The following is a 24,838-nucleotide window of genomic DNA, read 5'->3' on the forward strand; positions in this document are numbered from 1 at the left end:
CTTCCTCCCCCCGCGGCCTGGGGCGAGCGGCGGAAGGCGCCGGGGCGGTCGGGCGTGAGCAGCCCCGGTATCGTGGAGGCTGCGGGATGGAGGCGGCGGCGCTTTGTTCGCGCTCGGATGCTGCTCATTGCTTTGGAAGACCTTGGTCGGCCGGGGAGGACGGGCCCTTCTGGGGAGGTAACGGGGGATGTCGGTGTCGGCAAGCGGACCCGCCCGGGCTCCGCGCTCCGTGCGCGGTCCCGGGAGCTGCCGGGGCTGCGCAGCCCTGGCGGAGGCGCAGGTGAGGAAACGCACCTGCGCGGAGCGGCCGTAGCCCCTGCGGGTTTATTCCCTCGGAATTTGGGGGTTTGAGGGGGTTTGTAGCAAGAGGGAATGGTGGCTGCTGATGGAGCTTGGGGTTTCTGTGATCTGCGGACCTTGCCCCTCCTCAGCTGTTTGTGCTCGAGTATAGGAACAAAACCCAAATTCCGCAGCTGCTCAGCTGTTTGCTGCACTTGTGGCCTTAGCTCAAACGCGGAGGATGTATGAAGACGGGTTTAGAGAAGAATCTAGAGAAAGTATTCTGCCTGTCAGGAACGTAAGGAGTCCTGCAGCATTATGTTTTATCCTAGTATAGTCTTCCCTGAAGATGGTGTGCTGCTGGAGAAGGGAGGAGGTGGTACAAGGCATCTCACAGATGCTGCCTTTGGGCAAGGCTTTGCGGAAGACAGTATTAGCGTCTGTATCACCGTTCAGCTCCGTGCTGATGCTGGAATGAGGCTAATGCCAGGCAGGAGGGGGGAGGGTTGTTAAGGTGGACTGTCATGCTATGGATTTGATAGAAGAGAGATACAAGGCCCGTCTTTTGCAATTTCTCTGTCCATTAGTGCTGCACACCCACATATGAGTAGTCTTGAAGTGGCTGAAGTCTGGCTTCAAGCTTCACAACACTACATTCTTCCATTACAGGAAACCAAATAGCATCCAAATGCATCCAGTGAGTGGGGGAGGAAAAAGGGAAGGTTCCCGTAAAATGTGAGTGATGCAGCCTTTCTGTGGCAGCAGAGAGAGATGTGGCCGATCTTGGAGCTGATTTTCATTCTAGTAGGATATAAGCAGGGACTTTGTGCTTAAGAAATGAGTATAACAAAATTATTTCTTTTTCCTAGCAGTAGTCCTTTGTCATCCCTCACCTTGCAGTACTGCCCTTGTAACACAGAGGGATAAGGGGCCAGCTGTCTCTTTATCATTAGCTCTCCTGCATTGCCAGTGGTACTGTGTGATGATGACACCTCTGCAGTCGCAGACATATGGGGTTCTATTTTAAATTGGGTATCTCTGGCATTCGTTAGTGTCGCCACCAGCAAGCTTCTTGTTAAAAGTGTTAAATTATCTGTAGGCTAGAGCTGAAATATGTTGAAGTATTTCAAAATGTGGCCTTTTATCTCCAGGGTTCTGGAGGAACAAGAGCATGGTTTGGCACTTTGCACAGACTGGGTATGTGACCATGAATATCTGTCAGACACTCTTGTCTTGGCTAAGAGGGAAAAAGAGAAGAAGCAAAACCTCGTTGAGCAGGGAGGGAGCAATGAAAAGAAGTTAGTTAGTAGTGATGCCAACAAAAGCTTTCTTAATATAGAAGAGAGGGGGCTGAGAGTGATCAGACTGGGACTGCCAGTGATGTAGGGAGGGGAAAAAGGAGGGAGCTGTAATCAGTGTGTCATTGATCACACAGTGAGCTTGGAGGGGAGGAGCATGGCTGCTGCACACTCACACACGCAGAAACACACGCACACACACTGCGGCAAATTCTGCAGCTGGTTCCTGCTGGCTTGTGACTGCAGAAAAAACAAGCTCCGGTTTAAACTCTCTGATCTCAGAGGCGAGGCTGTTTCTATTCCAAGTCACTCTGGTTCCACTGTGAAAAGCCCTGCAGGCTGGGCACTGTTCCAGAATGACAGGGATTCCTCTTTCTCCTGGTGGGGTAGGGGCCCTTTTGCTGTGTAAAGTCATTACCCTCTCTGTCTCCTTCATGGCTCCATACTGGTTGGCTGCATTCAGCCTCCATGTCTGTCCTTACAATTTCTCCAGTAGTTATTGAACTAGGACACATTTTTTCCTCCCCTCCTTTCATTCCATGTGATCTGGCAAGGCCAGGCTGTGAGATCTTCTGCCCTACTCCCATTCTGCAGCTAGTGAGATGTGTAGCTTTGCAGTAGTTTCTTTCCTGACACAACAATCCTCTTGTCATGTCTGTTGTGCTGACATACCTGAGTCCCATCCTAGCAGGCGTGGTGGTAAATGGATGATAGACTGGAGCACAGGAGCATGGTGAGCAATTGCCAGCTCTTGGTGAAGGCAGGGGAGCTGCATATGTGTGAACAAGAGGTGCAGCATGTCTCTGAGGGGCATGGCTGCACACCAGGGGAGGGGCAGAGCAGTGACTGCTGACCATGAGTTTCTGTGGGCTGTGGATGTGCTCTTTGTACACGTTCAGACACAGACCTTCCAAGGTAACTCCTGGAATGCATCTTGCAAAGGAAGAAGAAACTCAGAAACAGGTAAAGATACAGTAATACATCATTGTGATAGGTACCTGAGTACAGAGACCTCAGTGAGTGCTGCTTCTAGCTGAGCCCAGGATGCTTGCTACAGGCATTATCACAGAGTTTCCACTGCTTCTTGATGGGCAGAGAGACTTCCAGTCCTTGATAGAGATGCTATGGGAGCCCAGTTCAGACAGTCTGGTTAACGCACAGGGACCCTAGCAGCAGTTAGTTTAAAACACAGAGAGTATCTTCCAGCCTGTTAGTTAGGTAAAAGTACCTGGGGAGGAAAGGCAGGTGATAGAGATTCTTCATCAGCCCAGAAACTGTGTATGGGAAGAAAAGAGACCAAGCTATGTGTAAATGAATGCCTAATTTACTGAGATGAAAAATGAAGATTTATTTTTCTTTCCCCCCAAAAAATGATGAACTTTCTTGACTCTAAGCCTAGTAGCTGTTGACAGGAAAGATTAGAGAAAATATTGAACTAGTTTGGTCTAACTTCTTAGTTTGTATGTCCCCTTAGAAGTGCTTGAGTCCACAGTATGAATTCCTGTTACAAATACCCCTCCTGTCTTTGCAGTAAACACTTTCCTTCTACCAAAACATTGAAAAGAACGAGCTTCTACCAGTTTTGTGAAAGTTGGTGGAGCAGGCAAGTGCTCAGAGTCAGTGCCTGCATGGGAACAGTGCACATCTGTTTGTCCTACACTCCCTGTCACACAGCAGCTGCCAGCACGTGGCTGTCTCTGACCCCTGCCACTTGCACTGTTGGTGGCTTTGGCTCACAAGTGGAGCTGAGAGCATGGCAGTGGACTGCAGGAATGTGGAGGAAGCTGCCACTGTGGTGGTGGAACAGAGCACAAAAAGCAGTCTCCTTTAGCTCATGCTTTGCTGTGCCTAGGCTCTATGGCTTGTTTTTACCTTTGCTCCACACTAAAGAAATGGAGATACATTTCTACATGTGGAGACTTTGGATCACTTTTCCTCCTCTCACAGCTTCCTCTCAAAGATCTCAAAAGTTGATACAAATGGCAAAATTAGTTATGCATCCAGCTCTTCAGGAAGTTTCTGTCCTTCTGATGCTTTATTCACAGATGAACATGAGCACTAATCTCCTTGGCCAGCAGGTTCTTAGTTGTCCTGAGACAGCTCTTGATGTCTCGACTGATCTCTCAAATGCATAGAATAGTACTGGGTTGGCTTGTTTTTTGGCTTTATTTTTTAATGGGGAATACAATTTCGATGAATTTCCGCTTTTCTGGAAAGCAGCATTATCCCAATATCACTACTTGGAAAGAAATTAGTGAGCCCTTTCTTTGCTTTTGAAAGTCAAGGCTTTCAAAATCAAGTCAATATTTCCTCCACGAAGTTGAAGGCTGAGAATCACGAGCTGAAGGAGACTCCTGAATCATGGAGGGGTGGGATTCATTAAGCATGTCCGTTGTCAGCACAGAGCTACTGAATAACATTTGTGTCTTTTGCACTTGTTACTGTCATTCATCCACCTTCCTGTGAGGCACTGAAGTCTTTGGCAATTTGCTAGAACCTACCTGGGGCTGTAAAAGTTTAGTGCTGTTTTTCACAGCATGCTATAGCTGCAAATGAACTGTTAAAAAAGCATGGCAGCATAACTGGCTTCCTCTATTGACTTTCCAGTTGAGAAATTTAGTCAATTGCTTTTGCACTTTGCTAACATTTTATTTCACTGAGATCTCATCTGTCCATTCTCTATTGAGCTCCAGTGTCAAAACTTTAAGCAATATAGGAGAAAATCTAGAAGTAAAAGGCCATTAGTACCTCCCTTTTGAAAACTGTCTGAGGAGTGTCTGTCTGTAATCAGGCACTCCAGATGCTCTTAGAAGAGAAAAGGGCAAGAAGCCAGTGATTTACCTTCTGGGTGACTAGATTTATGTCCTGAAAAGCTTGCTAAAAATGGATTAAGAGGAGTAAGTTAAGTTGCAGTACTTGGACAATAGTGCAGACTCTACACAAGCCATGTAGGAAGTCAATGGCCTGAATAAAAAATGACTCCTTTGCACAGCAGTAAAGCATTGTTAGGGTGGCTCTCTGTGCCTTTGACCCATGTAGGCTGATGGGTATAAGCATAATATATGTTTTGGCCCAGTTTTTGGTTGCTAGATTAGTGTGAGAATTTTATTTGTTGTGGCTTTTCTTTTTTTGCTGTTGGTCCACATTGAAAGGCAAAGACCTTGCCAAGGAAGAGGGAGGCACAGGAGCAAGGAAGGCTCCTGTGCCTGCATGTCTCTGAGGGAGCTGAACCAGTGCTGAGAGAAGTGTTTGTGGTGATGGGAGCCTCTCCTGGTCCTTTCTATTCTGCCTGGTTAGTGAGCTCAGTCCTGACTCCACTGTGTCACCTGCAGGCTGGAAGGGACCTGGCTAGATGGGGTGGCATTGGGCAGCAGGGGCTCCTCAGAAGGAACAAGATCCAGTGAGGAATGAGATCCAGTGAGCTTGTTCAAGCAGACTGGTGGGAAGCTGTGGCTGGGTGGATGTGTCACTGGTATCACAAGAGGAAGATGACCTGGACTGCTCTGGAAATCCCCTTGGCTGCTTCCAAGCCCTCTCCTTTCAAATGGACAGGCCCTGTGTTTGCTGGCAGAAGGGATGGGAGGCCTTGAAGTTCTCAACTTCAAAATTACTTTTTGTGTGACATTCATTATTGCTGTATTCCACCCTGTAAATCCAGTCCCAGGAACCCAGACCATGCAGAGGATCTATCAAGGGTCAACAAGAAGCAAGAGTGCAAAGTCAGGATGCAACAAAGCAAGCTGTTGGCAGAGGGGAGCTGCTGTTTCTCAGGGGCTGGCAGAATACAGCCCTGTGCTTCACCAGCCACCTCAGCCCCTCAAGCTCACAGCTGCTTCAATATCTGTGTCTTCATGAGGGCTGACATTCAGCAGGTCATCCTAAAAACAAGCAAGGGAGGGAAGAAAAGCTGCTTGAAACGAGACTGTTAACAGTATGGAATAGGAATGAGGTTCAAAGAGTCCAAACAGTTGCTGTAAATCAGAGGCAGGACTCTATTGCTAGAAATTTGGCACCTCAATAGTCAAACAGGAGGAATCTCAGAGTTTCCCTGTGTGTGCAACCATCCCCTCTTTTATACAATTAAGTTCTTCCTGCCTCAGGCAGTTTATTTGTCATGTTGATCAGCTGAGAAAGAAAAAGGAAAAAAAAAAAAAAAGATAAATAAATAGAGCAGACCATGAGCTGTGCCTCCAAGTCAGGCATTACCAGATACTCCTCATCTAGGAGAAACATGCAATTTTCTTCGGTCTGTGCTGTGTTCTGGTTGTAAGAGCATGTGTTCTGGGATGCACAGTCTTATTAAAATTAAGAGATAATAAGCTGTCCAACTTCATGACTTACAGGAGTCTTCACCTCTGGAAGCTGAGACAGGGTGTCTGCCTCAGTGCCAATGGCAGTGGCTTTGGGGAACCTGTTTCAGGGACTGCAGCAGCTCCCAGCTGGAGTCCAACTGACCAGGAAGGGGAAACATTAATTTGTTTTTTTTCTTACACACTGTAATAAGTGTGCCAGGCGTTGCTGGAGTGAGGACACCAGATAAGAGGATGTCTTAAGGTGTGTTTAGGTTTTCTTTTGTGGCTTCAGCTGGAGACATTTAAAAAGTCACAACTTGAGCTCCTGCCAGCTGGAGGCTGTGTCTCTGTGCAGAGCTTCACTCCTGGTTCATGCAGATGCCTCTCACTGCTCTCAGCAGGAGGATGCAAGGCCTGCATGAGTCAGCAAAGCTGCTGCAGGGAACAGAAGATTTGGTGTGGCCAATGGAGCACCTGGCAACCTAGGCAGAAGTGCTCATCTTATCCATTACCTGCTGGTACAGCTTCCAGCTGAGGGGCAGTAACTTCTGGAAATACTTGAAACTGTTTCCAGAGTGAGTATCTCCATCTTCAATTAGTGCTTTTAAAATGGCTGAGCCATTAAATTGCTCTTTAGCATAAAAGTGAGACAGTATATGCAATTAGGGAGCAATGAGATGGTTGCTATGGTTGACATGGTATAGAAATAGAGGTTGCCTGGGAGAGGAGCTGAAGATGGCGTGAAAATATCACAGGGAGGAGGGAAGATGGGAAGCACAGGCAAGCAGTTAGCAGGAATATCTCCTGGGATGTGGCAAGTGCCCACAACCTCCCACACCTTAAGGAATATTTCTTCTCCTTCCCTTGTCCTGCTGCTGGTTCACCCTTGCAGTGAATCCCCAGGAGGCAGTCAGTCATTTCACAGAGCCTGCTCTTACCTGAGAGCATGCTCAGTTCTTCTGGCACGCAGTAACAGTATGGAAAGGTGAGTTATGAAATATCTCCAGCACTATACATAAAAGGAAACCTGAGAACCCTTTCAGATTCCTCAGCCCTCTTCATCCTGACAGATTCAGCAATGTTTCTAGAAACCAGATCTTGTTCTCCACTGCTGCCTGGTCCTCCCAGAGATATTCTTTCTACTGGTTTACTGCTGTGTTTTTCCTTTCTCTGTCCCTCCTAGTATGGTTCTCTATTAATTTCACTTTTTCACTTTGTTCCTGTTGGGAATCTTTTCTTCCTTTGTGGAGCTGTCTTGCTGATGCTGTCTTCTTTCTGTAGCTTTTTAAACCAAGTTCTCTGGTTGCAGAGTTCTACAGCTTTTAAGGCTTTTACTCTGCCTATCAGCTGTTCTGAAGTTTGTGCCTTTTCTGTCTCAAATCAGATTTCTCTCCTTTTCTGGTGTTAGCAGCACACAGCTCCTTTTACACTGGGAGAGTTGGGTTGCAGCAGTGTTTTGTGGAAGTCTGTCTGTGACTGGTTGTCCTGTTTGTCTGCCTGAAGACAGCTGTGTGTGGGTGTTGTGGTTGGAAGCTCGAGATGAAGCCCTCAGAGGAGCCCAGAATGTGTCACCAGCTCTGCTCTGGCTGCCCTGGTGCTCCTGCACATGTTGGGTGCTTCTCTGCTCAGTTCTCTGTGTGCTGCACGCCCAGCTCCCTGCCAGGGCTGCCTGTAATCCCTGTCTCTGTTTTCTCCAGGTTCAGAGCTGCACAGCAGGAGACCCTCAGTGCAGCTATAGTGGGCAGGGTGCTCCTCTACCTTCTACTCAGCTTCAATAAAACTGGAATATGAACAATAGTGCTCAATATACTGTGTGTACCCCAAACTCTTGTCAGTCTGCAACTGGGGTATTAGCTAAAGCTAAGCCAGAGTCTGGAGATTGCCCTTGGTAACAGCCAGAAGTTGGTGTAGGTGTGCTTTCAGTCTGTATAGAATGCTTTGCTTCACAAAGATGTTTGAATAATCTTCCCTCTTTCTGCACACTGCTTTGTGCTTTCCTGTGCTTTGTTTATTCAGTTCCTCCAGATAACGCACATCTCCTGTTGCACATCCACAGGGCTTTATTTCAGTAGTGCTGTGTTTTTATCTGTGTGACTTGGTATCTCAATATGAAAAAGCATCAAACACTATTTTGAAATTTTAATAAAAAATAAAAACTCATACATATAATAATATATTCCTGCTTGAGCACCATTGATGTACCCTTCTTTTCCAGGTGCAATTTAAAATCCCTCATTTTATGCCCTGGTTGCACCTGTGACCTGTTGGGTGATGGTTTCCACTGCTCCACAGGCAGCACATGGCTCTGCCCTGGCTCTCCCTGACAGAGGCTCAGCACTTTGCTGCAGTTTCTTACCCCAATTTTCAGATGATTTTCATATTTCTGTTAAAAATATGTTTTCCCTTTGCTGGTGCAATGAGTTTCTCTGAGAAAATCAAAGATCCCCTTTAAGGGGATAGATGTTTTGATTTAGCCATCGACAAATATTTCTCTATTTCTGCAGTGTGTTTGAAGATTAAGAATAGAAAGTGTGAAATAAATCTTTACAGTAGACTTTTCTGAATTATGAGAGGCAGAGCACTTGCTGCTGGATCACAAAACACTGAGTGAAGCCAATTCCTCATCATTCTCAGCTGCTGAATCACACTAGCAAGCTAAAACTACAGCACTTTCCCAATAATCTTACAAAAAGAAGTAGCTACTGCAGCTATCACATGTGTCAGGAGGGAAGGAGGCAGTGAGACAGCCCTGTGCTGTGATTCCCAGAGATCTGGCTGAGCCCTTTGCTCTGCTCCTCTCTGGAAAAGCAGCAAAGAGCTGCATGTGCCTGGAACTGCTGGGGCTGCTGCATTTCCTCAGGCTCCAGAGGGGCAGAGCTCAGACTCCAGTGTGCATGGCAGCCACAAGCCAGGACTCAGAGTCTCTCTTGGCCTTTTCTGGAGGGTTTCTGCCAAGGTCTAGCTGTATTCCTCACTTGGTGTCTCTCTCCTTCCCTTGCTGAGTCCCCTCTCACCTGGCACAACACTGCCATTACAAAGGGTAAGGAGGAGCAGAGTGGGACTTGTCATTGTGATAAACACACCCACTTGCATCCCTGGGGTGCCAGGAGTTGTGTTTGAGTTCCTGAGCTGGACCCACCACACGAGGTCCTGAATGGTGAATCCACAGTTATTGGCTGTGTACTGCTGCCAAAGCAAGCTCTGGTGTTTGTTCTTTAACTCCTGAGCTTACCTCTCTAGCTGGCAGAGCTCCCAGGGCCCCTTCAGGCAGAGCTGGTCCCGTCTGCCGGCTGAGCACTGCCCAGGCTGCTGCTGGAGGAAGGAGCTCTGTGCTCTCTGGTGCTGGGAGGGTGATCCTGCTTCAACAAGGGCACCTTCACTGCCTTCTGTGGCTCTGCACAGACAGGACAAGAGGCAGGACCCTGCTCAGAGCTCAGGGCAGAGCTTTTTCTCCTTTTCCTCTGCTCTTTACAATCTCCCTCCCAAGGAGCTGTGGCTTGCTGTACTTGGTACAGTCCTGGAGTGCTGCTGAATGGCTGTGTTGTTTCATTCTCTGAATGGGCACCATTTGGGGCTGGATCCTTTTTCTTCCATTGGCACTGAAGAAGCTGCAGTTGGAGACTTTAGAGCCTCACAATGAGAGAGTCACTATCTCAGTGTTATTTTGTAATTTCAGAGTGAAATTTGCTGAAGTGTAGCAAAAGGTACTGAGCCATAGGGAGATCTAGGATCTTCTTGTTAGAGCCTTTCCAACAGTGTCCCCTTGAAGAGGGGTGTTCATGGCAGCTAAGATAGCCAGAAGTGAGGAGGAGTCATTTTTTAATCATTGTGACTTGTGAGCCTTGATAACATTTTCAGACTCTGAAACTTCTGTATTTTTTATCAATGTGATATTTGTGTTCACTTTACAGGTAGAACCTGGCCTGGTAAGCCTAAATAATTTTAGGGACAAAGGAGGGGAAGGGTGTGGGAAGGCCTAAGGGAGGTACTGAGGGATAGAGAATGCTCCCTGGGTGGGAAAGGGCTGATTTCTGTATGGTCAGAAAAGCAGTCCCAATCCTCTGGATGGCAAAGTCATGGGAGCTCTGCAGGCCCAGATTTGCAGCTACTGTCAGACAGGTACACAGACTGGTGAGTGAGATCCCTGCCCTCAGAAAGGAATTTTCTCTTTTATTGGCTAACCAGTCCCACCTGACTTCTCTCCTCAAGATGTGCCAGTCCTTTAGTCATCTTCTGGCCCTTACATGCATTCTGATTTTTTGTACCAGTCAGAGCACCATGACTGATTCCAGCACAGTCACAAAAATGACCCAGTGCCTGAGGCATCCTTCCACAAAGGTGAGGAACTGGCTCCTGCTGCCCTGACACTTGGTCTCCGATTTCAGCATGGTGAGCTGTAACTGTGGATCTTCCAGTCCTGATTAACAGAATAAGACCTCTGAGATTTGATGATCTGAAAGATTAAAGAAGATAACAAGCAGCATCTTGCATAGCTATCCTTGACAGCTCCTCAGACTAGCCCAGAATTTATTCTGCAGCTACAGGGGCTTTAGGTGTTTCCATTTAAAGCAGCAGAACACAAGGAGCTGTGCTGTCAGCATGACCTCCTTTTCTGCCTCTACAGCCATCTGTCTGTTTGTAGGATCATCTCTCTCATGCATCCTGTTTGTCACAGTTACCCCAGTGCCCTGTCCTTTCTTCCAGCCTAGCCTGACCTGCCCAGAAGAGCCCTCTGTGCCTCACTGCTGAGCACTAAACCCTCAGCATCTGCTCCTCCATCCTCTCTCTGTCTTTGCAGCTGCAGCCCTGAATGGTTCACACCCACTCCAGAGTCAGTGTGACTTTGCTCTTCACTTGCTATCCTCTGCCATAACCAAAGTAATTCTGCACTCAAGGGGCCACATAATCAGAATATGTTCTTGGGAAGGGACCCACAGTGATCACCAAGTCGAACTCCCTGCTCCTCACAGGACTAGCTAAAATTGAACCATATGACTAAGAGTGTCACCCAAACCCTGGAACTCTGATGGGCTTGGTGCTGTAGCCAATTCCCCAGGGAGCCTGTTCCCAAGGCTACCCACCCTCTTGGTGAAGAACCTTTTCTAATGTCCAATCTGAACTCTCCTGATGCAGTTTCATTCTATTTCCTCATATCCTAGTGCTGGTCACCAGAGAAAGGAGTGTTAGGGCTGTGTTGCTGCCTTACTCACAGAGTACAGCTCAGCCTGGGGTTCATGTGCTGCTCTGCTTTGCTTCTGAATCTAGTTTAGAAACAGTCTGGGGTATTGGTGTGCACGGGTGTGTGCAGTGAGCCCATGTTTCTGGAAATGTTTCTGTACACTTTGCTCCTGTATCCTCCTGAGAATCAACTGCTGCAGCTGCAGAGAGGGGATCTGCCCCACAGCACGTCAGGAGCAAAGCTGTGGAGAGCTGCACTGCTTCTCAGTGTCACAGAACTGGCAAACTGTATGGAAGGGACTTGTTGGGATTGTCCAGTCCAATCGCACTTTTCCAAGAGGGGCAAGCAAAAGCAGGTTTCCCAGGCCTGGATCCAGTTGAGTTTTTAGTATCACTGGGGATGGATGCTCCACAACCTCTTTGCACAACCTATTCCAGTATTTGGCCACTCTCACAGTAAAACAGCATTTTCTTGTGTTCAGGTGAAATTGCCTGCATCTTAATTCGTGCCTCACATCCTGTCACTGAGCACTACTGAGAGTGCCTGTCTGATTTCCTCCCCTTCATTCCTTTATTTATTTATTTGTTTATATTTATTTATATCCCTCCCCCACACTCAGCCTCGCCTTGTATGAAACAGTTCAGTCCCTTAATCATCCTCACAGCCCTTCACAAGGCTCAGTCCTTCCCCATTCATCTGTCCCATCTGCCAGCAGCTGCTGGCCCTGCAGCTTGACTCTTCTCTTTCTTCCCCTGAGCAGGGGCCGTTCCCTGGGGTGAGGGGCTGCCAACAGCCAGCCTTTGTTCACGGCCTCAGCGGGGACAGCTCAGCTGCTGGGACAGCAGCAATGTTTTCATGCCTCTCAGTGCTGCAGGAGGGCCCCGTGCTTCTGCAGCTGGCACTGTCACCAGTGCTGCCTGGCCAGCACGGGCTGGCCCTGCCCCCCTGGGTGCCTGGGAAGATGCCACGGGGATGCTCTGTGCACGAGAGCCCTCCCTGGCAGGAGGAGGCTGCTGCTGTGGGTGCTGTGCACCAGGTGATGTGGGAAACACTGCTAAAATCCTTTCCTTCCTTCCTTCCCTGATAGAGCTATTTCAGAAGGACTGAGATCAGCCTAGAAAGAGGCAATGAGGGAGGTGGTGGAGGGTGGAAAGAACAACACTGGCAGCAAACAACAATTGTCTAAAAGATGTGAAATAAAAACAGGTGTTCATTTTCAGTGAAGATCTATGAACCTCCAGTCTATATGAGGGAGTAAAACCTATGAAAGTCTTAAACCCTATAAACTATTCATTCCAGCAGTTAAGTTCTAAGTGCCTGGCTTGTTGAGAGGATGCAATGTCCAGAGGTAGGTATTGCAAAGACTGTAATCAAAACAGGTTCCATGCTGTGTGCAGTGACCAGGGAAGTGCTGCACAAAGGTGCTGCATGCTGTCCTGCACCCCAGAGCCATCTGATGGGGCATCAGCAGTGGCTCTGGTCCTGGCTGTCAGCGTGGCAGACACTCACTACCCTTCTGTCTAATAAATTAATAGGGCCCTGCAATTATGGTAGAATTTTGCCGAATATCTGTACAATGCCTGTGTCAAGGTGAGCACACAAATTGCTTTTTTGCACTCCCAGGGTCTTGTTTGCTCTTTGGCTTCTCCTTTTTCCTCCAAAATAGAGAGAGAGAGCAGAGTCCTGTCTTGGTTCCTATCTGTGCCTCTGACAGGAGAATGAGAATGAGAATTCTTGTTGTCTAGGTGCTTCCCATAGCAGCATCTTAGAAGGGCACATTTGGATTAAAGAAAAATGCTTCATTAAAGAAAAAAACTGTTACAAATGAGTGGAGACTTGTTACCAGTGCTGCACCACTCCAGTGAAAGCTGAGCTGGCACCCCCTGACTGGCTCACAGAGGCCTGTGGTGGCTCAGGCTCAGACAATGCCAGAGACACCTCCCTGTGGTGGCTGTGACGAGGCAGGGCACTTCTGCAAGGGAATAATTTGTCTGCACCAGTGTTTACAGACACAGCCATCTGGCACAGGCAGGCAGCTCAGAGTGCTCTGTGGACTTCAGAATATGTTGGAGCTTAGTGTCCTGATCCAGAAGAAGGATTTCTTTCTTTGTTGTTGTAAAGAGTTTGCTCTGCTTTCTGAGACCTGAGTATGGAACTGGGTCTTGTATGCAAATTGAAGCCCTGCAATCAAACCCATGCTGAAGTGGCTTTTTTGAGGCTAAAACATCAGTAGCTGAATGCAGTCTCATTGGCTGCTCTCATCCTGTCTAATCCCTTTTCTTTGCTCAGGCCAAAGAACTCTCCATCACCGGAGTGACACCCTGGACACGGTGATCCTGGTGAATCCTAATGTGGACAGCATCGTGGCTGAGGTAAGGACCAGCTGGGCCACGTCAGCCCTGCTGCCCTTGCTTGACATGGAGGTCATGACCATCACCCTTTGAACCTTCTGGAGAGTGCAAACCTGCTGCCAGTCTGCTGCAAGGGCTGGTGGAATGGTCAGGAGCTCTGGATATCCACAGTACTGCTGTAACTGGAGCTGTGCTGGGCGCCAGCAGCAGCGCTTTCCCTCTTCCATAAGAGCTTTCCTGTACGTAGAAAACCTAGATTTGGCTCTTTGTGAACAACCTGAGCTCTCCCCTGCCTGTGGTTTGGGTTCTGGGGCTGGTGGGCACAGGTAACCTGTAACAGCAGCCCTGCCTCGTGTCCCAGGTGCGCTCACTGGTGTGCGACCCGTCGGCACACAAGCTGCTGATCCTCTGCGGGCACAGCTCGGAGCAGGACGGAGACCTGGTCCTGCAGACGGGCACCTTCACCTGCCACAAGTTTGCTGAGATACTTTCAGACCCAGAGGTGAGTGTGAGCTGCAATCCAGTACATGCCCTCCTGTTGAGAGAGCACAGAGAGCAGTGCAGCCTGTGCCCTCCTTCAGGAGGCACATTTGCAGACAGATGGGTTTGAAATCCAGAAAAAAAATGCATACTATATATTATTAATGTTATTGTCTTGGGAATCTTGCTTTAACTCTGTCTTAAGTTTTCCAAGGTGCAGGCATGGGTGATTCCTTTAAGTGTTCAGCTTGAAATAACCTTCCAGACTGGCTCTGCAGTGGGCAAAAACTCAAAATTTCTTAAAGCAGGTCTTAACATACCTGTGGGCAGCTTCCAAAAACAGCCAAGAGAGGCCATCATCATCATCCTAGAAAATGTGGGTATTGCTCTTCATGTCACAATCAGTCCACCAAGCAATTCCACAAGGTTCAGAATGTTCATTAGATGAGGAGGGACTGGATAAATGCTGATTAAGATTAATGATGGTGGCACAACTACAAAGGTTGCTGTTTAATTGCAGAATTGTTGCATCAGTCAGTTTGGAAGGGCACATGAGAGGTCTGCAGCCCAACATTGTGCATAGAGCAGAATTAAGACAAGTTTGGTCAGGGATTAGTCCAGTGAGGCCTGGAGAACCTTACAGGGTGTCTCTGAACCTCTGCTCCAATGCTGATTATCTCAGCTAGGTATAGGATGGCTTTTCTGGGAGATTTACATTTTTGGTGCTCATTGCCAATACAGATATGCTACTCTGGTTTTTGAGAAGCTTTATTTCCACTGATTGTGTTGATTAGAATGTCTCTGTCTGATTGAATATATAATTGCTGCAGGAATGGCTGGATGATACCTCAACAGTTGATATTATTATTGCTGTAATTATATCAGCAAATATGCTTCATTTATTTAAAGCTGATTGTTCTGATTTATCTCTGGTATCCATTTTAATGGACAGAAACTAGTCAGTTAAGGACTGTCTAAGCAAAAGAAGACAGTGTAAAGAAGTATGCAAATCTCATTTTGGATGCTTAGGAAGTTGAGGTGTTATACTCCTTTGTCAATATATGTTCAGCATAGCTGCAAGGAGTCTTGGAAATTATAGGGACCTTATTCTACATTATTAATCACATGGCATGTCTCTGTATGTATAGCAAAGATGGAGTAATGACTTTCAAAATAGGTGCCAAGAAAGCAAATTAATCTAAATAAAAAAGAAAGTCCAATGTCACTGGAACTGCACAAAATACTCAATGGTGGTTGACTAGCCTGGTGAGTGAGGTTCAGCCAGTGACACGTAGCACTGAAAAGGTTTTCTCAGGGTTAGAATTCACAAATCACAAAAAAACACTTCCAACCTGCTAGTTTTGAGCCCAAGCTAGGGACTGATATCCCTGATTTAATAAGAAGAAGTAAGGAAAAAGTGGTTCCTGCTTTTATTTTCTTTCCTGAGATCTTGTCACAATACACGCTCAGCAGTCAGAAGCCATGACAGCCCATCAACACTAAGAATTTCAAAAGAAAGCATGGCTCTATGCACTGATTTTCCATGGCCTTTCAAACTATTTCATCTACCCCCAATGTTTTGCATTGGTAAAGTGCTCATGGTATCTTCAGAATTTCTGCATTAATCTTCAGTATTTCTGTATTAGCTAGCTGCTTTTTTTTTTTTGTTTGTTTGGTTGGTTGGTTTATGGTTTGTTTGGCTGGGTTTTTTTGGGTTTTTTTGGGTTTTTTGTTTGTTTGTTTGTTTATTTGTTTAGTTGGTTTTTTGGGTTTTTTTTTTTAAGTGTTATATAGGTCCCAAAGCTTTATTTCACCTTTATTTGTCTGTACTTATCTCATTAGGTCACCCAGATTCTCAGCAACTCTGATTCAGATACCAAGGCCTCTCTTACTGTGTCGTGCCAGGGAGAAGGAGCCTGGAGCAGCCTTGGGCATCCTCGATTTCAGGACATTATTAATCTGAAACTGAATCCTGATCCAGTTCTGCCAGAAATGGATGGGGTGTCTGAGTTTGCAGAATATGTCTCTGAGACAGTTGACGTGCCATCTCCATTTGACCTCCTGGAGCCACCCACCTCAGGGGGTTTTCTGAAGCTTTCTAAGCCCTGCTGCTACATATTCCCTGGGGGAAGAGGTGATTCTGCTCTCTTTGCTGTCAATGGATTTAACATCCTTGTGGATGGTGGCTCTGAGAGGAAATCCTGCTTCTGGAAGCTGGTCAGGCACCTGGATAGGATTGACTCAATCCTGCTCACCCACATTGGTGCAGACAACCTGCCTGGCATCAACGGGCTGCTGCAGAGGAAAGTTGCTGAGCAAGAGGAGGAACAATCCCAGGGCTCTACCAACTACAGTGACTGGATGAAGAACCTAATTTCCCCTGAGCTGGGGGTGGTTTTTTTTAATGTTCCTGAAAAGCTGAAGATGCCTGAAGCCTCCATGAAAGTAAAGAGGAGCATTGAAGAGGCGTGTATGACCCTGCAGTACCTTAACAGGCTGGGCATTAAATCAGAGCCTCTCTACAGGGTGGTGAGCAGCACCATCGAGCCCATCACACTCTTCCACAAAATGGGAGTGGGTAAGCTGGACATGTATGTGCTGAACCCTGTAAAGGACAGTAAAGAAATGCAGTTTCTAATGCAGAAATGGGCTGGCAATAGTAAAGCAAAGACTGGCATCATTCTTGCAAGTGGGAAAGAAGGTGAAATTTCCGTTCCCTATCTCACATCTATCACAGCCCTAGTGGTATGGCTACCAGCCAGCCCAACAGAGAAAATTGTAAGGGTCTTGTTTCCTGGAAATGCTCCTCAAAATAAAATACTGGAAGGTCTTGAGAAACTCAAGCACCTGGATTTTCTGAGGTACCCAGTGGCTACTCAGAAAGACATCACTTCTGGAATACCTCCACCTGTGCTGAAGCAGACCAAAATGAAACAAAGAACTGACAGTAAAGAGAGTCTTAAGTCTTCCCCCAAGCCATCTGTGACAAAGCAAGCCAAGAAGGAAGAAGCAGTAGAGGAGGGGATTAAGGAAGTAAAACCAGAAGTGGTAAAGGATGCTAAAATTGAGAAAAAGGTTAAAGAACACACAGAGAAAGTTCCTGAGAAGCCTGTTAAACATGAAAAGATAAAGACAGAAACAAGTGATGCTCTCAAAGCTGAGAAAAGAAAATTGGCAAAAGACAAGGTTGGAAAAAAGCATCTGAAAGAGAAAGTATCCAAATTAGAGGAGAAGAAAGACAAAGAAAAGAAAGAGATTAAGAAGGAGAAAAAGGACTTAAAAAAAGATGATGGAAAGAAAGACGAGAAAAAAGATTCAAAGAAAGATGATAAAAAGAAAGAAAACAAACCAGAGCTCAAAAAAAAAATTTCTAAACCAGACTTGAAACCATTTACGCCAGAAGTAAGAAAAACATTGTACAAGGCAAAACTTCCAGGCAGACTCAAAACCGAGAAGATCAAAGTAAAATCTGAAAAAGAACCTGAAAAGGTACCTGCTGACCTCAGGACACTACCAATGGAGAAGGCACCTGTACAAGTGGCCCCAGGAGAGACATCCATAGTGGAACAGAGGTTAGTCCTCTCTTCACCTGAAGATCTTACAAAGGACTTTGAGGAACTGAAGCATGAGGAGAGAGGGGCCTTGCAGGTGGCTCAAGAACTGTCTGATATGGACAGTGGTGAAATTGTGAGGGCACCTGAAGCAGACATGAAAGACTCTGTGGATATCACTGGTCAGAGTAACCTTGAAGTGGATCTGATTTTAAAAAGAAAGACCCCTGATCAGGGAGTAACTACTACTGATATGGAAGAAGGATCATCAGCAGAGGAAATGGCAGTCCATCAGTGGGAGCTGAGGGGAGGTCCTGCTGAAAAAATAGAGGATGAAAGAAAAACAATAAATGCAAACCATGACATAAGATACTGGGAGGGAAAAGCTGAGCAGGGCAAGGACATTCAGGAGTTTGCTGAGAAGGAACACCTGCCATCACACACAGACCTCTTGGCAAAGGCTGGTCAGCCACTGGTGTTCAGAGAGGAGGAAAAGGAGGAAGAGGAGAAAATCTCTTTGGACAGAAAACAAAGGGAAGCAGAAACTTGTGAAAAGTATATTGAGGGGACAGAGGCACAGGAAGAGAACGAGAAGGAAAAGAGAGAAGATGTGATAGAAAAGGCAGAACTGGAAGAAAAGGAAGAGCAGCGCATGAAAGCAGAGGAGAAAGTGGAGAAGAATAGAGAATTCTGTGGGCTGCAACAAGATGATGGGGAGGACAAACTGTTTACCATTACAGAGAAGGAAAGAGAATTTAGTTTCATGGATGAGAAAACCAAGTTACTTGGAGGAAAAGACATAACAAAGGAAGAGTCATATCTGAGCAGCCTGCCAGTCCCACCAGGAGCAGCAGCAGAACATGTTTCCTATATCCAGGATGAAACCATCCCCGGCTACTCAGAAACAGAGCAGACCATTTCTGATGAAGAAATCCATGATGAACAGGAAGAGAGGATCCCACACTTGAAGTATGATGTCAATGCCTATAACATTTCTGTTCCTGACCATCCAGGCTCTTTTGAAGCAGTGCATGGAGTACAGGCCATGCCCCCTGCTGACCTTTCAGCCAAGGGCTATGCTGGGCAGGAGGCTGAAATCCTGGCGTATCCTACAAACATCGTGGCAGCACCTCTAGCTGAGGAGGAGCACATCTCTTCTGCTACCTCCATTACTGAGTGTGACAAGCTTTCCTCTTTTGCAACGTCAGTAGCAGAGGATCAATCCGTGGCATCCATTACAGCACCACAGACAGAAGAGACTGGGAAAAGCTCTTTGCTCCTGGACACAGGAAACAGTATGCCCTCCTCTCGGACTGAAGCCACACAGGGTCTTGACTATGTTCCTTCTGCTGGCACAATTTCTCCCACATCATCCTTGGAGGAAGACAAATGTTTTAAATCTCCACCCCCTGAAGATTTCCATGCATTAGCAGAAGCAGAGAGGAAACTGGAAACTCAAAAAAAGGAGCTTCATGAGGAGGTAGAGGATGAAGAAGATGAAGAAGATGGGACTCCAAATGTTGAGATGCCTGAGAAGCTGCGAGGGCATTACAGTGCCACCGTGTTTGCCCCTCAGGGATGCCCTGCCCAGGTGGCAGTCAGTGCTCCCAGCCAGGCGCTGCCTTTCCCCGCGGAGGAGGCGCCCTGCTCGCAGGCTGACTCTGCAGAGGAGCGCTGCACCAGCCCCGATGACAGCACGGTGAAAATGGCCTCTCCCACCCCCTCGGGCCCCACCAGCGCAGGGCACACGCCCTTCCACCAGTCTCCCGTGGAGGAGAAGCTGGAAACAGTCGAGTCAGACCTATTTGAAAAACAAACAGATGCTGCTGCCCAGAAACTGGAAGGCCAAACTGCTGCTGTGGTGAAGGGAGCCAAGGGTGAACCTCTCAGAGAAGATGAGGCACCTGCGGCTCAACCCAGAGCTGGAAGAGAAGAGGCTGGAGCTGAGCATCACGAACTGGCTTTGAGCAGAGATGCTCCAGTGCCTCCTGAGGAGCAGGGACAGGAAGAACCCGGGAGCAGGGAGGAGCTGCCCTGGCTCTCTTACCACAAGCAGGACACAGTGGTGATCGGGGAGGACAAGGAGCATCCCAGCACAAAACCAGAGGAGCAGCGAGGAACTAAAACCATGACAGAAAGTTTGATGGGATTTCCAAAACACTTGTCCTTTGAGCCATTTGCAACCACAGGAACTTCTCAAGGAAACGTGGATCTTCCACAGTTCACAAGCCAAAGCAAATCTAAAAATGGCGAATCTTTGCAGTTTTCACCAGATGGCATCAAATCACCTTCTTTTACAGAAGAAAGGGTTGGTAAAGAAAAATCCTCAGATATTTCTAAGAGAGTTACTACTGAAGAAGGAAAACTGCTGTATTTCACAGGAGACACCTCAGAAGAAGAGAAATCTTCTCATGTTTCCATTGAAGATATTTCCCCAGAAGAGACCAAATCCATTTCTCTCACTGAGAGTTCCAGCAGGAAAATCTCTTCAGATGTTTTTATTAAAGGAATTTATCCAGAAGACGCCAAAGCTCTTAGTTTCACAGAAGAGATAACTGCAAAACAAAAACCTGTGTCCAGCTGCACTGACAAATTCTCTTCAGAAGCTGTGAAATCCTTGGGTTTCACAGACCAGAGCCCAGCTACATATGAAACATCACTGGAAATTTCTGCCAAAGATCTGAAAGAAGCATCAAAATATTTTCCTTGCCCAGAAAGTAGTTCAGTTAAAGACACATCACCCAGAGATTCTTCAGCTGAAGAAATGTCTCCAGATGACAGCAGTTTATTTTCTGCATCAGAAAAGGGCCTGTTGAGGGGAAGTAATGCGGGCTTGGACTCTCAGGAACTATCCCCAGATGCAAAGGACTTACATTTTACAAAATCTAGTCCAAGTGAAGATAAAACATCTTCACACATTTCTACTGAAGGCATAGAATCTTGCAGGTTCAAGGAAGCTCAAGAAGAAAAATCTCCAGAAATGGAAAAGTTTTGCATTAAAGATTTAAGTTATGAGAAAAAAGTGTGGTTTCCAGAAGAGGTGGAAGAAGTCCCTGTTCAGGGAAGGCGGCAGAGATATGACAAAGAGAGAGAAAGCACATTCTTGGATGAGGTACCAGAATTTGAAACAAAATCCCTCCCTAAAATGGGCAAGGAGGAGAACATACCTCCTGTAGTGCCTGGCAGCCCTGCCTGGAGAGGAGCAGAAAGAGAAGCATGGGGTTCTGCCTTTGGGTATCTTCAGGAAGGGACAGGCAGTGGGAGAGGAGGGCAGTCACCCAGTGAGGAGGATGAGGAGCTTCACAATGCTGGGGGCAAGCCCACGCTGCTGCAAGCAGAAATGGAATGTTTGAAGATGGAGTCATTTGATTACAAAGAAGACACACACAAGGGTGCCAAACCTACGTCAGAAACAAAGAAAGTGGATGTGATTCCTGCTGACATCCCTGTCCCAGAAAGAACACAAGGGGAAGGTTCTCCTCTGTCTCCTCAGTATGTCCCTGGTGAGGAAAATCAGGCCAAAGCTCTAACTGAAAACAAAAAAGGGCAAGAATTGTTGTTGACCTCTAAACAAGATTGCTCCTCCTTAGATGATGAGAAAGCTGTCCTAGATATCTATGCAAAGTCACTAGACCAGGTTCTGACAACATCTCCCCTGTCTGCAGTGGGAAGGGAGATCGAGGCAGCACCAGGAGCAGAGGGGCCCTGCAAGCCAGACTACAGCAAGTCACCCTTATGGGAGGATGTCCCATCGAAGGCAGCTGGGAAGAAACCAGACTTGAGTGATTTGTATCAGGAAAGAGACTGCAAATACAAGTCAGACGGCAGGCAAGAGGATGACTGCAAATCCACTGAGGGTCTGTCTGATTCTACAGGAAGAAAAGAGCAGACAGCAGCAGCATCTCCTCTGTGGGAATCCACGAGAGCAGCAGAATATCTCGCAGAAGCCACAGCAGGGAGTGCTGAGCTGGCAGGGCAGTGTGCACATTCCCCTCCAAGACAAGGCCCACACCAAAAGAGCAGTGATGCTGGGGTGTATCCTCCAGAAACCTGTTCCAGGGGTTCCCCTGAGCCTCATTCCTATGAGGAAGGGGTCTGCACACAGAGAGATGATGACAGTTCCACAAGACAAGAGCCAGAAGAGAGAGAACCAACTCCCTACCCGGATGAGAGGAGTTTCAAGTATGCTGACATCTATGAGAAGATAATTGTGTCTGGAGTGGGACCCTCCCCATTCACAGCCATGGGTGCACACAGCCCAGGTCATGCTGACAAGCTGCCAGTGACAGCACTGAACTCTCAAAAAGGTCAAAATTTTCATGTGTCTGCAAAGGAAGAAGAGTCCTGCCTTTATACCTCTGCTGAGAAGGAATTGTCATCTCCAGCATCCCCTCAGGATAAAGCAGATTCAGTCTTTGACTATAGAGACATCCATGAAAGGTATTTGCCCTTGTCTGAAACAGGGAAGCCTAGGACATCAGAAGGACAGGAAAAACTGAATGTGTCTTGTGCTTTGCCAGGAGAACTGGACTCTGCGCTGCACCCGTCATCTGCGAGCGCAGCATTTGCCTCTCCCACCGTCACAACTGACACCTTTTACCAAGGAAAATCATCCACCTATGTTGATGCTGGTTGTCCAGATAAGAACATAATTTTGTCTGGCCAGGAGCAGGTATCTTTGTCCCTGAAATCTGAAATCCCAAATCCCAAAGATACATACTATGAGAAAGCAGGTCAAGGAGAAGAAAGTGCAAGTGACTCAGAGCTAGAAAAAGGTGCTAAGGAGAAGTCTGAAAAAGAGTCTAAACTGCAGAGCCCCACTGCAGCTGCAGGCACTGTCTGTGCACCCATCTCAGCCATCAGCAAGTTCCCTGTCTCAGAGCCCTTCCTGCAGAGCAGATGTCAGGAGCCACTCTCACCCAGCTCCTCTGCCTCTTCTCCCTCTAGTCCGGGCTGGCAAGAGGAATACCAGGGTAGGACAGCTGCATCAGCTGCTGCTGTGGAAACATGTTACAGTGACATGTCACACATGGACAGAGAGGAGCCAATGTCAGAAATGTGCCGTGATGCTTCACAAAAGAGAGAGGTTGCTGAAAAATCCACAAAGGAATCCCATTTCTGGGTAGCAGATTATCCAAGTGCAGCAGTGGCCTCCAAGTGCCAGGAGCAAGCCATAGATCTGAAATCTGCTTCCAGCAAACAGCCAGAGGTACAGCAACCGGGCCCGAGGGTGGAGAGCAGAGGGATGGGAAGCTTTTCTGGATTTGAGGGTTCCCTGCTAGGAAAGAGTGAAACAGCCAGCACTTTCAGACATAAGCCAACCTCAGCAAGCCCTTTGGGGGCTATTTCTCTTTCTTTAGAGTCTCCTTGTGCTTTGCTCTCAGACCAGGGAAACAAAGATGAGTACTTGGAGGTTTCTGAGAAAATCAGCAGCCTTGACTCATCTTTTCCTAAATTCTCACCGCTGAGTCCATATGAAGAAGACAAGGTGTTCTCCAAAGGTGTGGAGAAAGAGTCTGTGACCCAGCAGCAGCTGAAAGATGACTCTTCCAGCCTGTCAGAGGAACCTTCATCTGAAGCCACCACTCCTGTGATACTGACTACAGCAGAAAGTTTCTATTCCCATATGCTTTCCACATACACAGGTGCAGGAGTGGAAGCAGGTACCAGGAGCGCTTGGGATGTGTCTCCACAGGTTCCAGATAATGCTGTGAAAATACATACAGCTGAAACCAAAGGCATTGTCTTTGCTGAAGAGCATGGGTCTCTATTTCCCTGTGGTCCCATGGGTGACCACACCTTGCCACGTAGAAAAGAGTGCCAGGACTCAGAGCCCACACCACTTTCTGCAGAGCAAGAGCAGCAGCACTGTGGTAGCTGCCCAGAGCAGAAGACAGCATTTGCAGAACAGCCACTGCCACTGACTTCTCTCCCTGATGTGTTGCCATCATTTTCTCATCATCAGCACGAAGATGAAACCACAGCCAATGGTCCCACAGAGGTGAGCACCAGTCTGCCAGCTTTCCACAGCACGTACCATGCAGCAGAGGCAAAAGATGAAAAAAGATGTCCCGATTCTGACAGTAGTTTTTCTCCATGTGCAGGCAAAGAGGAAACAGAGAGGCAAAGCCGTCCTTCCTCTCTGATGTCCCCTGAAAACAGTTTCCAGCCATTTTTCCCAGGTGTGCAGAGGGGTGGGAAAACAGAGGACTGTGGAGATGCTTCCCATGACATGGAGACCCATTTAGTAGGCAGTTCTGATTGTGGACAGAAATTTTCCTCATGTGAATACAAGCAGAGAAAGGGAGAACTCTCTCCCTCATTCATCAACCCGAGCCCCCATGAGCTCTCTGAAGACAGTGACCTCTCACAGGAGGAGGGTCACCCTTCAGTGCAGGGGAGAGCACCCCACGCTGGGAGCAGTCCCATGCAAAGTGCCACGGTGGAGGAAACGCCTCCAACATCAGTGAGTGATTCTGGAACCTCCCAGTCAGACTCTGATGTCCCACCTGAGACTGAAGAATGTCCATCCATCACAGCAGATGCCAACATGGACTCGGATGAAGATGCTGATTTCCTCCCAGTGGACAAAGCTGTGGGGAATGCTCACCATGCCAGTTCTAGGTCCAGCCATGATCCTCAGCCTGTTCCAATGCTAGATCCTCATCCCCACCCTCCTCACCCTGATGTCTGCATGGTAGACCCTGATATGTTGTTAAATGAGCAAAGCATGAGCAGAACTGATAAAATTTCCAAGAAAGACATAAAAGAAAAGAACAAAGGTGTGAGGAAACCTTTGGGCAAACCCAAATCTTCCTCACCTGCCCGGAAATCAGATGTGAAAGGAAAACGATCACCCACTCCTGTGAAACAGTCATCAGACAAATCTCCAAAATCTGTCACTGCCAAAAAAGAAAAAGATGGAGGAGAAAAGCCCAAACCACGAAGTGTGCTGATGCCAGAGGATGAGTTATCCCGGAGTAGTCACAGCAACCCTGGCAAGAGCCTTGTTAATGGCATCAAAACAAATCCCGGTAAGAAATCCTTCCTGAAAAATGCATTTTCTGTATAGGTCCAACACAGAGAAAAGCACTGGGTTAAACATAGCAGAACAGAGAACAGGTCTTCCCAGTCAGGCATAAAAAATTGTAAGCAGTGATAAGGTTGAGATGTACAAGAGGCTGATATAAAAGAGCAATAGAGTCCTAGGAGTAGCAGCAATTCACAGGGATGGCAGGAAATCAGGATGGACCTTCCAGAAAGACTACTGTAATACCCTAGGATAGCATACAAAGGCCATCAGAATGGAGAAGGGGGGGGGGTGTGTGTGTTTAAGGTTATTAACAAAAATTAAGACTAAATATTAATTAGGATGACAACTCTGCAAACGTTAATAATGGAGATTTTT

The 24,838-nt window shown here is 47.2% G+C and overlaps 1 protein-coding gene across 2 annotated transcripts in view; it reads left to right on the forward strand.

Moving 5' to 3' along the window:
- Positions 1-24,838, forward strand: part of MAP1A (microtubule associated protein 1A) — a 48,136-nt gene that overhangs the window by 18,638 nt on the left and 4,660 nt on the right. For both annotated transcript variants that reach the window (XM_056500102.1, XM_056500103.1), the window contains 3 exons: positions 13,338-13,420; positions 13,761-13,901; positions 15,722-24,464. In XM_056500102.1, coding sequence (XP_056356077.1) covers positions 13,338-13,420; positions 13,761-13,901; positions 15,722-24,464 — 8,967 coding nt within the window. The remainder of the gene's footprint in view (positions 1-13,337; positions 13,421-13,760; positions 13,902-15,721; positions 24,465-24,838) is intronic.

The sequence above is a fragment of the Oenanthe melanoleuca genome, chromosome 10, assembly GCF_029582105.1.
Source record: "Oenanthe melanoleuca isolate GR-GAL-2019-014 chromosome 10, OMel1.0, whole genome shotgun sequence".
Taxonomy (NCBI): Eukaryota; Metazoa; Chordata; class Aves; order Passeriformes; family Muscicapidae; genus Oenanthe; species Oenanthe melanoleuca.